The sequence below is a fragment of the Zophobas morio genome, unplaced genomic scaffold, assembly GCF_036711695.1.
Source record: "Zophobas morio isolate AGI-343-1 ecotype UQ-CSIRO unplaced genomic scaffold, CSIRO_AGI_Zmor_V1 ptg000175l, whole genome shotgun sequence".
Classification (NCBI taxonomy): domain Eukaryota; kingdom Metazoa; phylum Arthropoda; class Insecta; order Coleoptera; family Tenebrionidae; genus Zophobas; species Zophobas morio.
The window spans coordinates 274,523-291,812 of NW_026972279.1; the positions used below are offsets into that span (position 1 = coordinate 274,523).

A 17,290-nucleotide genomic window follows, 5' to 3' on the forward strand; every position below is an offset into this window, starting at 1 on the left:
ACCCGTGCGTGTACATAACGTTCACATAATTCTATTTTGAAAATCAAATGCCTCCTTTCCATTATATAGTTACGTTATATTATTCCCCCACTAGTTTTATATGCTGTGAGTTGGAAGTGCTCTTTGTTTAAAAACAGTTAGCATATTTTTGTATGGAATAAATTTATCAACATGCTTCCTTTCTCAAAGCGCACTGCTAAATGAGCTCCTTCCTCTGCGCTTGTGCGTAATACGTAGATTAGACTGATTAGCAAAAGTTCTAATGATCTTAGCACTGAAAGTACCTATCGCCCACAGCTTTTCTAGAGGAAAGCACAACTGTCACCTATTTCCTTGTTTCTTAGCACGTGGGGAGGCCTTTCCGGTCAAAACCTCCATCTAAGTGATTTAAAGTCGTTCACTTTTAGAAAGCCTTGAGGTACCTTATGACAAACTAACTAAGTCCTTAAGGATAGGTGTGATGGCATAAAAAAACAAACAAAATGCATTTTTTTAAAATAAATATATTTTACAAATTTATTGCACACTTTAGCAACCAGTCGTTAAAATTAATGTAGTCTATAATTTTACTTTCTAAAAGTGTGTATCTATATGTCAATTCTACATAATATTAAAGCTGCGGAGACCTGGCTGGCAGCAGTGCTTGATCAGTCTCTACACCCCCCCCCCTACTCCCTCTTAGTTCTTCAGGAGAGTCATACTACGCCCCTCCGGGTTAGTAACACTGGTAGCGCACCTACTCCTTGAGTGGGAGGTAATGATTAAGCGCTTAAGGTTACTGCAGGACGGCAGGACAAGCGTAGTATGCCACTTAAAGAAAAAAAAAAAAAATGGTTTTTGTTCACTTGTTAAATAATGCTTGATTGTCTAAAATAGCAAGTGACGTTGCTTTAGTCTAAAAGACTAAAAGTTGTATTACCAACTATTTAAAGAATAGTTGGGCAAAAAAAAGTCTAGAGCCTAGAGGGTGTGCGCATTCAAAGCAGTAAGGGCCACAAAGCTTTTATCAATATATTAAAGGGTTCAGCAATGGTACCTCATCTCCATCTATATTTGTTTACTCAAATTTAAATTATAAAATATTTGTTATAATTTTATTGTCAATGTCATATTAAATTATTCATGTACCTAAGGCCCATGCAACACTTATTTTAATTTTACTATACACAATTGTAGTAAATTAAAAAATTATTAGTTAATGCTGTTATATAAGCATGCAATTTCGCACTCCTAAGGCAAATTAGCCTTTGGGCACGAACACATGGCAGTCTAATAAACCGGTTTTTTTTTAGTCGATGGTTAAATGTGATATCTTCGCAAAAAGTAGATAGAACAATATAAGTAAAATTTCTTTATCATATTTGTAAATAAAAGTTTTTAATGATTAAATCCCGCCGAGGTGGATAGATGGATTACAAAATATCAGTTTTTATGGTGTTGTTAGTTGGTTTATATCTGTAATCATCTTTTTTTATATAATTGTTTAAATGCATTCTTCTTAATGGAATCGTCCCGGTCTAAGCTTCTTGAGATGTTAGGTAAGGTACGAAACAACCTTTTTTTTAGCTGGATTAACCTCCTGACGCACATAAAAAGGTATTGTAGGAAATTCCCACTAACTTCCCGGTATAAGTTACGTATTAAAAAATTGTAAAAAAAGAATATATTTAATAGTACATTAAATATAAGTTAATTAAATAAATGTAAAATAACATATGTATAAAACAAATGTACAAAATACAAATCACAAAGAAAATAAACGAAAGCAGGAGAATACTTTGTCGACCGGTTTTAGGTCTGCATTTAGCCCTTTCTAAAAGGCCCTAATTGCTTCCATATTTGTATGATAAATTTAATTGTATTTATTAATTTTTATAAAATATTACTGTTTAGTTTGTATCCAATTAGTAAAGTGCGTCAAATTATGTGGTAAAAAATTAATTTCTCTCCTTGTATTTTTATTGGCTGTTTCTCAGGTGTTTTAAGAGGTTTACTCATTAACCATTCTTCCTGTGAAAATTTAGGGGATCCGTATCTAGTTTCGTAGGGCCCCTGTATTTTGTGTTTCATAGTTGATTTATTTAAAATTTAATGTAGTATACTATTTAATATTGTGAAAAATGTTTTATTTTTTCATGTTTTGCATTTTTCTAATTTATATTTTTACATTTTTCTTTTTTAAATCGTTTTAAAAAAAATTTGTATACTTTTAATTTTTTTATTTTTTTCTTGTTATTCTGCCCCACACTTTCAAAGCTTTCCAATTCCACCATGCGCATAGCACTCATTTATAAAGTAATTGTTTGTAGTGAACCTTTGGTATGTAAGTTTATAAAAAAAAATTAATAATTAAGAAAAAGTTAAGAACGAGGCCTTATCATTTAAAGCTTATTAACAATGCCGAATTTTAGAAGTTGATATATAATAAAGGTTTATTGTTCAGTTCCTTTCAATTAAGTTCATTTAGATGAAGGAGAACATGTTTAAACAATAATTCACTTATTTAAAACCTGTTAATCCCTTAACGGGGAGTAATTGAAAGCGGAGTATATAGCATTTGGAAATCTTACTGTAAATTGTACAATAATATTAATAGATATATTTCATAGAACTGTACTAAAACATATAAATAGTCGAACTAAAATTTAGACCCAAATTTGGTAATGCATTTGTATGCAAATAATATTACATGATATAATTATATGTTAAATTTCTTATATACAGGGTAGAAAAAATGTTGATAGTTCGCCTTTAAACTTCTAAATATTCATGCTTATTTAATTAGTCAGTTTCTATTCTTTAGATTTTGTTTTGCATAAGTGGATCAAGAACTTTTTATTTTCCCAGCTTTCTTTATTACTTTATAGGTTTTTAATCTATATTTTTTTAAACTAAAAAATAGTAACTGCGAACTCTAGCACTCCGCTTTCCTTTTCAAGAATGCTATTAAATTAATTTTTATAAAATACTGTTAGCTTAAGAAAAAGTTAAACAAAATAAAATATGATACATAATCTCTTTATATCAGAGTTTAAAAAACTTCTATTTTATAAAAAAAAAATAGTGACAAGAGTTGTAAAAAGTTTTTATGGAAGTTTGATTGTAGTGCCGACCTCAAGCTTGACTCCAATTTAGCACACATAATGAGCTATATTAAGCAAGTTCAATAAAACGACTTCGGTAGGCGGCGGGGCTGCTTTTTTTAGAAACGCAAGTCTCTTCACATATGAAAGTAGGCTATAATGACGCGCCCTGTTTTAAATTTTCTTGATTTTGTTCCCTTGTACTTCTGGACTGCAGTCTTACTCATTGGAATTGCACATAACGTTAATCATCGTCCGGAAAGTAATCATTGTCTTGAAAAATTTGACATATTTTTCCGCAATGTTGGCGTGCTCATACCTTTTATATTCTATGCTTTTCGTTTCCTGCTTCAACGTTCAACGAAAGTAACTTTGCAAAAAACCACAAGAGGAACGGCAAAGGATAGAAGTTTGCCAAAGAACAGTCAACTAACTATTTTCTTTGAAAATTTAGAAACTAAATACTTCAAGTTATACCTTTTTATTACGTGTCTCCGCTACTTAGTGTACCTGTTGTTTTCATCCTTCGGCATTTCGTGGGCAGATCACATACTTTTAGGTATGGCCGTATCTTCTATAGTTCAAAGCGAAATGCATCTTTTGTCTCATTTCCATTTAACACCGTTTACTCTAAAAAGGATCTCAAGAAGTAAGCAGTTCTTTTTCCTTTATATGTTTTGCTGGATTTTTTTAGCACTTTTAATTAGCGACATGTACATTACGGCAGTATACTACCATCGTCCGCGCGAAACGCTCTATAGTTTTTTATTGGGCTTATTTTTATTCCAAGCTCCTCAATTTTTGTTTCACCAAATTTTGATAAAATCCTAATGGTTACTTTTGGTGAGTTGCATGTATTTTACTATTTATTAGCTTTGAGCACAATGCCACTATTTTTAATTTTAATAAAACTCCTGCTTATAAATAAAGCATTTTGATTCCTCTGCTCCTCTCTAGAGTTATTATAACGTTAACGAAACCTTTATTTTTAATTGGCTTTTTGTGCTGAAAGTCTGTTGCAATACTCATATAATCGTGGCTTTCTGGTTAAGCCTTAAAGCAAGTTGCCAGGAATGTTATATTGCGTTTTTCAGTTTGTTATTTTACAAATACAAGCTAAAATTATATTGTTAATCCTAAGGAAGTAATTCATGAGCTTTAGGTGGATTTCAGGTTAATTTTCATTTGTTCTCTTGTTAAACTAATTTGACAAATAACACATACTTTCTGGTAAGGCAAGTTAGAATTATTAAAAACTCGGTCCAAGGCAAAATCTAGGATTTAGTTATCTTCTATAATAAACATTTAATAGATCTCTTTCTATTTAACCTTAAAAGGAAGTTGAACAGCATTTGAGAGCATAAGAGCAGTGTGTAATGCGTTAAGTATTCATTATGAGGTAAAGTGAAAGTTAACAGCATCTTTAAAGAGATAAAGAATTGGTACAACAGAAATTCTATTTAATATAAGCATGAGGTAGGAAGTAGAATTCTTAAAAACTTTTTAATAATAAAATTGAACTAAAAAAACCTCTTTAACAAAAATGTATTAGGTTAATAGCTTTTTCAAAAGCAAAGCTATCTTAGCTTTAAAGTTTTTACTTATTAATTAACCCCAAAGGACGAGCAAAACTGTAAAAAATATTATAGTTGAGACCGTTTAAAAGTTTTTAACTAAAAGTATGCATCGTCCGAGCGCTTCTTAACTTATATGTTAATACTAAATATTTATACCAAAACCAAAACAATTCGGGATTGTATACTTTATTAAAAAATATTATAAAAAATGAATACTGTTAAAAAATTTTCACACATTAAAAATTGTATATTGAATAAAATAGTCAGTAGCACCGATAAAGTTTTAAAAAAACTAAAGAATACCTCCTTAGATAATCACAAGGGTATTAATATACCAATGTTTCTAAAAAGAGTGTTATTATTTTTACATCCGTTTATGACCAACACAGAATCAAAAAAAGATATCCACGCTATATTCTTAGAGCAAAAAAAATTAGAAAGAACCCCAAATATTTTAGGAAAAAAAAAAACAAAAAATTTACTAGTTTAAGAGATTAAGTTCCTTTGATCTTCTTCCGATTTCTAATTTTTTCAGGTTGTAAATATTGATAACAAAGTAAGCGAACGTAAAGATCCATCATCAATTTTATTTATATTCGCATATGTAAGCCCGGATTACTATATATACTGATTGCTAGAATGGGTAATACCACTTTATAATGGATATAGCGTAAATATCGGTGCTGATGCGTAGGGACCTTATCAACAAAGCGCTAAGACGAAAAAATATAAACACCATACAATTGAAAGAAACCAAAACAATAAAAAAACCTTAAAAAATATAATTTTGTTTACTAAAAAGTACTTAAAGCTTTGATCCAAGTAAACCTGACTTGAACTTGGTAGTAATATCCTTAAAACAAAAAGTTCAAATTTGATTGAATGAAATCCTCGCAAAAAAAATGTTCGGAATATAGTTTATATACAGCACTATAGCGCTAGTTTAAAAATGCCTGTTTTCTACTCTAGCTATCAATAAGCTCTTTTGTTTTTAAAATTGAAAAGAACCAAAAATTTTAATTTCCAAAGCTAGTAGTTCTTATAAAGAAGCTTACGACCATTTCCTCCAATTTGAGTGCCATTATAGAAATCTTAGAAGAAGGAACAGTAGCCTTTCTCATTCAAAATTTTTACAATGCAAATCGTGAACTCGTATGTATTAAAGTTTTGTAATTATACCGCGTTCACTCTGGATACTCGTTATAAGTAAACTTCTCTTGAAACAGGTTTTTTGTAAAACTTTCGTTGATCTTTGTGACTCTCAGTACGAGCGTCAGTACTCTAATTAGAATTCCTCTACTGCAACTTCAGACTCCAGTTTTTGTTCGAAATTTTCAACCCTCTCCGCATTCTTGTCACCCTCGAAATCAAATTGTAATAAAAAACGACTTTTTAAATTCGCTCACGTTTTTCAACTCTTCTTTTATTTTGCAAAAACTTCCCCCCTTCATTCAGGTTTTTCAGTGGTCAGATGTTAAAATTTAACGCAAGTACCAAGCGATTTAAGGATGTTCCAAAATTTTCCTTTTTTATGCTCTGTTTCGACGTTGTAAAAACTTTCCAAGCGCCAGAATTCCTTATTGGCTTTTACCTTCAAATATTTTAAGATAGAAATATTTTTAAGTTTTTGTTTTGGCTCCGGCTTGATATATATGACGATCGCGTTGAGAAGCACGCTTTGGTCATGTTTTTAGTATCTTTTAGCTCTTAGTAAAAGCATGTTGGTGTGCCGTTCTGTATGTATATTTTTTTAGAATATTACGATTACCCATTATTTTCGACCGGAAATTTTCCTACTTTAGAGCAAATGATACTCTATGTATCACAAAAGAACCCCGCTGAGAAGTTTGCAACTGTATATTGTTAACGCCAAACTCGCATAAAAAATTAAAGCTAGGCTTAGACCTTAAGACTGGTATCCTATTTAATTGAGGGGATACTTCACTATCTTTTAGAGTAGCAAAAGACTTCAGTAGTTTTAGCAATAAAACTTGCTGTTCTTTTTTTTAAAACATTGCTTTTTTGTGTCAAAATTTATCGCACAGTTAAGCCCGACTGGCAAAACTTTAAGAAACTTAAGATTCGAATGTTTTCAAAGAATACCTGACGAGCACGATTTTAAAACGCATAACTTTAGTGACCTTATCGAAAATAACACCTAAAATAATATATAGGCTAGTTAGTTATCCTCTTCTTACTGTGTGCAAGAAACCTATCCTATAATAAACTCGTAATATATAAGTTCGATCAAACTATTATAAACTTTGAAAATTCTTTTAATAAAAATTAGTATTTAATGCTGAAGTCATAAAATTTTAAGATGTAATGCGACTTATAACCTTCCGAGTATAAATTGAGAACACCCAATAATTACCAAAAAGTGTTTAAACGTCTTTTTTTTTCTCTTCGTTATTCTTCTATCATTTTTACTTTTACCTATATACTCATCTCATTAAAATGTACTCTTTAAAAGATTTTTAGATCAACTCAACTTTAATAGCTAAGTTGTTGCAATTTCCCCTTTGCAATTGAGGGAGAAACAAGTACTTTACAAAACCGCCGCTAAACCGTTTCGAGGCCGGAAAAAAGGGCGGTACACGCGTATATTAAAAATAGTTGTGCAAATACTTACAGGAAGTAAAAGCGCTGCTGAAAAAAAGTTTCCGTTAAAGTAAAACATACCCCGTCCCTAGACTACCGAGCTGAGCTGACTTTGTAAAAGTAATGCGTAAAGAGTAAGCATAAACCATCGCCCTTCATTGTTGCTTACTGTTTTATTCAAACTTATCTTTTTTTTAAAAAAAGAGGGCTAATCTGCAAGCTAAGTTTTTTTTAAAGAAAAAATAGTTTTTAACGAAAATTAAAGCTGAATATTAAAATTATAGAAGCTAATTAGTAATAAAAGTAAATTAGGTATTAGAGTATAAAACTGGATTCAAAAACGAATAAACCGGTAAAAAAGGAATAGGACGTTAAAATTAAAAAAGCTGTAAATAGTTACAAATACAGAAAGAAACCCAGCCTCTCTATATATTAAATTCACGAAGTTAAAGTTTATTAACATAGTGGACTATAGACATCTAAAAACTTGTTATGTCAAAGTTTGTTTTCAAACAACAATTTAAACAATTTAATATTTAAGTAAGCATGCTTGGTTATATATATAACTAAAATGCAAACGTACGACAGAAAAAAAATGTATGGACGTAATTATAAGTGAGCGTTAGCCTTAATACTGCTAAATGTGTTTAGAGATAATTTAAATCCGTAAACAAAAATTTTTAGCATTCCAAATTTTAAAAATATATATAACTTTAAAAAAAAAAATTAATAGCGTCCGTTGGCTGAGTAGTGGCAGCTACTATAACTCTGAACATAATAAATAAATAAGTAGAAATAAAGGGTGAATGTCTATAAAATTACATACTTTTGATCCAAGTTATTTAAATATCTATCGCAATCAACCGGCTAGGCGGTGAGCTAAAATTTTAAAAATGTCGTGCCACTCTCCAAGCACTTGTTAATCAATATAATGAATCATTTTTTTTTAATGCTATTTTAGCTCTTAATAAAATGTTTATTCATATTTTTATCGTATTGACAATTTTCTTTTCTATAACCAATGTATATTTCATAGGGCTTGGATTAAGAAGCATCTAAAACGTTTCTGTTATGGAGTGAATGAGCCGGAACCACGGTGCCCTTACGTAAAATATGGAAGATAGATTCAAGACTGAAGTAGATTTAATTATAAATAAACTTCTTGCTTGCTTCAAAAAAACCTCACTTGCGACCTTTGTCTTGTACTCTTGATTGTCACAATACGTCGTGTTTAACAAATATCCCGAAAGATATAAGTCCGTAAATAGATACATTTGTTATAAATACTAATATAAAACTTGTGTATCAATTTCTATAAAATATAAAGCTTTAAACTAAACGCACTGTGCCTTTATTATAGAACTAACGCAAACAAAATTCTCAATAAAATATTAATTTTATATTACTGAGACTTCGAAAAAGTGTTTTGCTTTTAATCTTTTATTAATAAACGAAAGGATGGGGAAGTATACTCACTTTTTACACATCTTACTAGAGTTGATCGTATTAATGCAGGGTAAAATTGAAAGGTCCACCTCAAACTTAACAACTTAAAAAAAAAAAGTATAAAGTGAAAATTACAAGATAAATTCACCAATAATCTCTAAACAGTTATCATATTATCACTTTTACGAACTACTGTATTTTAATGCATTAGTAAATTTTTCCTTTCGATTAGTAGAAAGTTAATCAGTGGTTAATATATTCATCATTTACGATATTCTTATCTGTAAGAGCTCTTGATTTAAAAATTAAGTTTCTTTTTATAAAATAGTAGTTATATATACTTAGAAGAGCACTTATCTAAGTTTTATTATCAGCTAAAAAAAGTGAGGAGAGACGAATTTGGTGTATAAATTTTAGTTTAATATTACTATGACCAGCTCATCCGACGAAGATCGTCGAGGAGGTAAAAAGTTTTTTTTAACCTTTGCTATTCAATGATCTTTTCTTAATTTTAGATATAAAATATAAAAGTCAATTAAAAAAGAAGAAAAAGAAAAAGAATCTAAGAAGTTCAAGTGATCTCCTTCAGCTCTATCTGGCTATGGGTCCAAACCAAGCGGGTAAAAAGTTTTTTTTAATTTATTTGCGTTTTTATAATAGAGTTTTCGAAGTTATTTTTTTTTATTTTCCTTAAAAATAAAAAGTTTAATTTTTTTACAGTTTATTTCTTCAAAATTTCTTAACTTTTTTTTTTATAAAGTTTATATTAACTTTTTAGAGTCATTTCTACTCTCTAGGCCTTTCTATAAGTTTTGTTATATATATAATATAAAATTTATAAAAGTTAAATGTTTTTTAGATATTTAAAATATATTTTGTAAACTTTATTAGCTATAATAATTTTTCTATTAATTTAGCATTTATAATTAAAATAGTTTGACACTTTTGATATGATTATTTCACTTTTTTTTAGATTAAATTTTTATAAAGATTTAAATCTATTACATTTTTGAAAAAATGAAAAATAGTAGATAATTTTTATTTTCTAATTACAGTGGAACAAGTTTAAAATAAGTGCAAATTTTTTAAACGATCAAATTCTGTTTTTAAGCTTTCTTTATAATCTTATATATACTAATAAAGAAAATAGAAGTATTCCTCCTGTCAGCGGGCCCTCTAATCCTTCGCCGGTACTTTAGCAAAAATCACTTTTTCAGTTTTAATTTAATTTTATTTATATATATATTTTTTTAAGGGTGTTATTGATATATAAGGATATTACTTTTTTATTTATTTAGTTATTAGTGGTGTACTTACTATATATTATTCATCAATTTCTTTAACGGAATTTTTACTTTTTCAGTATTAGATTAACTTTTATTTTTTATATTTTTTATATCTAGTGTAATTGATTTATTGAATTGGTAATTTTTTAATTTAATTTTTAGTTTATGAACTTAAATTTAATGATTTCCAATATTTTATAAAATTTTCTTTTTAAATTTTTCTGTGGTAAAGTTTACAATAACAAGTAGTGTTGCCATTAATTTCATATTTAGTAATAAATATTTCGAAACAAGCACTTTAATCTTTTATACAATAAAAGATTTATAAATCCATTTTATATAACAAATAGAATTTCGACTTTTTTTAACTAAATTTAAAAATATATTTTAATAGATTTTATTTATATTTATAAAAGTATTTAAATTATAAAAAAAAAATTATAAATTCTTTTTAATTTTTTAAAGGCCGCTTCCACGTCTGCCGCTTTAGATACGAAAAATCTTGAAGAATTTCAAAATCTTTTAAAAAAAATAAAAGTAATTTTTATACTTAATAAAATAAATGTAAGAACGTATTTTTTTGTAAAATTAATAGAAATTAAAAAAAAGTTTTGTTGAAGCTCAATTATTACTTCCTTATAAATTAGAAGATGAAATGGATGTGAGCTTGTTACTAAACGAACTCGCTAGAAAAGTAATTTCATTAATTTTTAAATTTATAATTTTTTTGATTAAGAAATTTTGATTACTTTTTAAATAAATATTAAAATTTAAAATTCAATTTAAAGTTTTTTCTATTTTTATTAACTTTTTACTTTATGTATTTTTATAAATATCTACCAAAAAATTATTATTTTCTCTGTTTTTGTGAATTTTTATAATGTTTTATTTCTAAATAATTATTAAGTAAATTATTAAAAGTAAAATTTACTTTTGATATTTTTAGAAAAGTTTTTATTAATAATTTTTGAAAAGTTAGTTATATTTTTGGAAGTTTTATGAAATAATTCCTAGTTGATTTACTTTTCACTGTTTTTATATTTATACAATTAATTTCAGTTTTTTTATATAAAGACTTCAAAAAAAGAAATTGACTTAAATTTTTAAATAATCAAAAAAAAAATCTGAGAAAAAATCGAATTATAAATATTTTGTATATAAATGATAAAAATTTAATTAGCAATTGCCACTTTTTGTAAGGTTATCACAGTTATTAATTTACTTTTTTTCAAATGTATAGAAAATTTTATTATTGTTACTTATTGAAAATAATTAAAATTTTAATCTATTAAAATTATACTTGTATAATTTTTATTTAGAAATTCTTCATTTTATTAAAATTTAATACTAACTTTATAATAAAATTTTAAAAAATTAATTATACGATTTTCTTTAACCTTACTTTTTGTAAAACGCTCTAAAAATTAAGATTTAAATCCTCTAAATTTAATTCTAACTTTTTTGATAACATTTTAAAAACTTGAATCTTAATTTTAATTTATTCACTTATACGGTTTTCTTAAACCATATTTTATTATAAAACGCCCTAAAAATCTAAAAAGTTTATATCTTTTAAAAAATTTTTTATTATTTTCTTAATAAAGTTTAAAAAATTAGTTAATAATTAATTAAATAATTTAATATACGATTTCCTTCAGTTTTAAATTATTATAAAACACTTTAAAAATTTAAAAAGTTTAGATTATTTATAATTTAATTCTAAGTTTTATATAAAATTTTATAAACTATATATTTAATTAATTTAATTAATTTATTTGACGAATTTCTATAAGTTGAATCTTTAAAATTTATTTCTAATTTATTTAATAAAAGTTCAAAAACTTCATTATATTTTAAATTAATTATTTATTAAATGCATTTCTTTAAGATTAAATCTTTTAAAATTTAATTTTTAATAGTTTCATTAAATTAAAGTAAATTATTTTAACAATAAAAATAGTACGTTATTATCAAACCTTCAATATTTTAGTAAAATTTAGTAAATTTAATTTGCATATAGAAGAATTTAACTTACAACTTAATTTTCAAACTTACAAATTTTTTAATCCCGTAGAAACTTTTATTTCGTTTATTAAAACTTTTATTAATCAATTTAATTTTTTTATAAATAATAAATTTAATAAATTACATAATTTTATAATAATTTATATTTATTAAATTTAAAAAAAAGATCTTTAAAATTAATTAATTATGAAATTATTACCACTTTTTTTAATAATAATGAATTAAAATAAATATTAAATTTTCCTTTTTCAACAAAAACTTAATAAAATCTTTTTTCTTTAAAAAATTTAATTTTAAAATTTTTATTTTTTTTACTAAAGAAACAACTTCAATTTCTTAAAAATTTAAAAATTTTTATTAATTTTTTTGTAATTCGTTTATAATATTTTAAAATATGCTATAATTTTGTAAGAATAACTGGAACGATGAGCAAATCGAGGCCGATTTGCGTTCTCTTAATCACAATCGGCTTTATAAAGTTAAGGACTTGCGCTTTTTAAGGTAATTTTTCATAATTAATATTAATATTATATTAAATTTAATATTACTATTAATATTATTATTATTATTTGATCTGTAAAAGATTTCTAATTTAGCTAAAAAGATTTACTTTTAATCTGTTTAAGTGTAGGAATAAATATTTTTCGAATTCACTTTATTATTTTATTTTTATTTAAAGTTTTTAAAAATTTTTTTAATTATGAAGTTTCCTTTTTATTATTATTATTAATTTTTCTCTCGCAGAATTTTTTTAAATAGATATTTTTTTTCCAATAGTGCTTTATATTATAATATTATAATATTTTTTTTAATTGTAATAACTTTATGACAATTTTTAACAAATAATTTTTTTTTTGTTATATTTATAAACACTTTATTTTTATTATTTTATACTATAAAGACACTCTTGTAACCTTATTACTATTAATCACAGTTTATTACCACTTTTACTGATATTGTTATATTTTTATTATATTATAAATCTATAGAAGTTTTATTATTTTTAATTTTTCATTATTATTATAGCGAAGAGTCGTGGAGCATTATTGAATTGCTGCCGCTCGTAAAAGACATGCTGAAGTTCTCTATTGGTGAGCGCCGCGTTCTCGGTATCCAAAACTGTATAAATTGGTTTAGTGACGTAACTTGCCTAGAAATAATGAAACATGTTTCTTTTTACTTTTAAATATTAATATGAAATGTAGACATTATTTATAATTTGTTACTTTTTATTGTTATTATTTTGATTTATTTAAAGCAAGTTGGAAATAGTTTTAGGTTATTTTGAACCAAAATACGTTCATAGGGATGCACTAATTGTTTTAGTTTCTTTTTTGTTGAAAATAATTTCAAATAACAAGCTGATTAATATTTACGAATATTTTTTATTGGTTCTCCTTAATAAGTTGGAGCAAATAAAAATAATATTGCTAATTTACGGAAATAAAAATTAAAGCAGCATTGAAGTTATTATTATTTAGTTGGTAATTCTTTTGTTCAATAACTTATTTTTTTGAGCTTCTTAATGTAATAAAAAAGTTTTTTTAATATAATATAATGATATCTTTTCTATATTTTAATATGTTTTATTTTTTTGTATAGTACTAATGAGTTTTATACAGTTTATCCTATAAACTTTATAAATAAATAACAACTATTACGCACTAAATATGTAATATTATAACTTCTAATTTAATAAAGAACTGGGGAATTATATGCTCCCATTTATTTATGACTGCCCGAATATATTTCTGGTCAGTTAATTTAATTGATAAATATTGTTTTATTAAAAAAAAAAAATTTCATAATTATTTCTTATAACTATTGTTATTGTTATTATTTACAAAGTCGTTTTCTTTATATTATAAAAAAAACTTTAATTTACCTTTTTTATTATTACTATTACCATCATAATAATAGTTTTTACTTCATATTATTAGTAAAGATGTTCTTCTTTTTTATTTATTTGAATATCAAACCTTTAAAAAATTAATATTTTTTTTGAAAAATAAAAATTATTATTACCGACAAAAAATAAAAATATTTTTTCAGAGGAAAAGAAATTAATAAAATTTTAAAGTTATTATTTACTTATTATTATTGTAATTTTTTTTATTAAATATTATTGTAATTTTATATACAATATGTTTACTTTTTTTATTTTTTTTTCAGCTCTACAACATCTTGCTTATGAAAAAGAGCTCGAAAAGTTTACTAAACTTTTGGTTTCTGGAAATTTACAGAGCAATGAAACAGAAACTGCAAGTAAATTAGAAAAAAAGGAAAAAAATTTATTATTAAGCAAAAGTAAATCGTTTATTAAATTTATAAAGTTATAAATAATATTTTAAAAATATTTTTATTTTTTATTTTTTTATTAAAAAATATGATCAAATTTTTCTTTTTTCATTTACTTTTTAAATACTATTAATAATATAATAATAATAACAAAAATAGTTACAAGAGGTAAATATATAGTAAATATTATTAATAAATAACAAAGAATAAATAATAATGAGTTGTCAAAAAAAAATTAACAAATTTTAGATTATAAAAAATAATAAGTTGTAAAAAAATGATACAAGTTATAATTAATAAAATAATACTAAATAATACGAAATTTATTTAAAAAATATATAAATTAATAAATTAATATTTAGTTGTAAAAAATGATAGAAGTTATTAAATAAAACAATAATGATAAAATTAAAAATATAATAAATAACACTAAATTTATCTTAAAAAATAAATTATAATTAATATAATAAATAATAATAAAATGTAAATATGATAAAAGTTTTAAAATATAATAAATAATACTAAATTAAAAAAAATTTAATTAATAAAATAATAATAAATAACATATAATACCCGAAGTATTAATAATATAAAATAATAAATAATAAATAATTGGAAATTTTAAAAAAATAGAAATAAATTATACATTATTAAAAAATTATATATAAAAACATATTAAGAAATAATAAATCGAAAAAAAAATAAAATAAAATTAAAATTATTAATATTTTATAAATTAAAATCTAAATAAAAGCAATTTAAAATTATTAAATAATAAAGTATATTTTATTTAAATTAATAGTAAATTGAAAACAATAAAATATAAATTATTAATAAATTCAGAAATTTTTAAACTTTATTAATTTTATAATTTTTTTAAATATATTTTTGGAAGTTGTAAATTATTTTCCTTCTTAAGATCGTTTTAAGATAATTTCATTAAATTTTAACTCAATTATAAAATTAATCTTAATTTTTGAATAAATTTCTGTTAAAATAATTAAAAGTCAACTTTTTAAGTTCTTTAAAAGTTTCATAATACCAACTTTAAAGTAATTTATAAATTTAACTTATTTTCCTTTGAATTACTATAAAATAGTATTTTTTTATAAATTCTGTACTAACTGAATAATATTTTAAATAGTCAACAAGTTATACAGAGTTAAAAAAAAAATTAAATTTAAATTTAATTTTTTTTTAAATTTTGAACTTATCTTTTTTTTTACGTATATTAAAAATTAAAATTATATTTTTTAATTTTAATAACAAATTAATTTATTAAAAAGTTAAAAAACGAAATCAACAATTTATATAAATTTTAAAATAAAAAAATCTAAGATATATATAATTTTTTATTACAAAAAAAATTTAGTGAATCAGAAATGCCCGCCAGAAAGACTCGTGATTCGCAGTGATAACAATAACTATTATGAAATTGATCGTTATTGTCCTCATAAACTTGTTGATTTGGCGATTTATGGAGTACTTTGAAATTTTTTTTTAGATAGAAATTGTTTGACATAATTAAAAAAATGAAATTTATTGCAATTGTTTCTAAAAAAAATTAAGAATTTTTTTAATTTCAATTCTGATGTGTTGGACACGATTGATAAGTTTTGAATTAGTTGAAACCAAATTAATACAGAAGTTGAATTTTCTATTTAAAAAAGGAATTGTTGAGCATGATTATTAATAGCAGTTACAATTAATATAAAAGATGTTAAGAACTGAAATTCCGGAACAAAATTTATTTTTAATATTCATTTTTAATTTATCATTTAATCGAATATATAAATTTGTTGTCAAAATCGGATTTTTTAGACACGTCTTCAAGAATTAATATTATTAGCTTCAATTTGTAGAGGATTAAAATAATTAAAGAAATTTAGATTTCTACAAACAATTTTTTACAATTATTAAAGGCACTAATTGTTTTTTTCTAGAAAGAAATTGTGAATAACGTTTTGCGGTGTTCGAAACACGACTGGTATTTTGACTTGAACGAAAACGGTTTGTGCCATGAAAAAGGAAAATCCCTCCACGCGGTTTGTTTAGGGGAAGACCCAAAGCTAGACTGGTGAGGTATACTTTTCCCTTCAAATAAATTTTCGATCATAATAAATATTGTTAAAATTAAATTTGCATTGTTGTGCAATTTTCTACTTTACTTGTTAATTTTGTAAAAATAATAAATTAAAGTTTTTTAGTTCGACAAAGAGGGTAATATCAGCTTTATAAGACTTTTTTACTTTTATTAAAAACAAAGAGAAAAGTATATTTTAAATTTCGCTTGGTAAAAAATGGTAGGTGTAAGTTTATAATTCATGATCCCTTTAGAGAAAATTCCATTTAAATTTAAAATTTTTTAGATTTAGAGAAAAGTAATTTCTATAATACCTTCAATAATTTAGCTAAACATAATGTCACTAAAAGTTATTTATCCTTTATTAACTTCCTTCTACTAAAACTAATTAATTATAAAAAAAGTGCAACTCAAGTAAAGACATACAATCCGTACGTAAAAGCAACTGTTTATTTCTATACAATAAAAAAAAGAACAAATTAGAATGAAATATAACTTGGAAAATTTTCTAAATGATTTAAACCAATAAACTAAAAAGGAAGTTTACTTTTATGGTTTATTCTACTGTAAAAGCATAAAAGCTTAGTTATCAATTTTTTAAATTATAGTTTCTTGTGCCTTTTGATTTCCGATTAAAGTTGTGAAATAATTTAATTTTTGAGTTATGAACTTAATTTAAATAACGTGCAAAAAGCTCGCGGTTATTAAATTGAAAAAAAAAAAATTCAGCTTTTATAAGTTTACTTTAGCTTTAAGTAAAATGAATTTAAGATTCTACAAGCTGCTTAGCAGCAATTTTTAATTTTTGAGGCATCAATAAATTTTAAATGAGCTAGTAGTTAACTCTCCTAAAGACTTTGTATACAATAGAATAATAGAATTAAACAGCGT

General features: G+C 24.2%; 1 protein-coding gene across 1 annotated transcript; it reads left to right on the top strand.

The window, feature by feature from the left end:
- Window positions 1-12,452: 12,452 nt before the first annotated feature.
- LOC135145692 (uncharacterized) lies at window positions 12,453-16,393 on the top strand (the record flags this gene model as incomplete). Its single annotated transcript, XM_064077823.1, has 5 exons — window positions 12,453-12,519; window positions 13,045-13,127; window positions 14,191-14,325; window positions 15,689-15,798; window positions 16,260-16,393. Coding segments are annotated over exons 2-5 (416 nt in total), but the record flags the coding sequence as incomplete, so codon positions are not given.
- Between the last annotated feature and the right edge of the window lie 897 nt (window positions 16,394-17,290).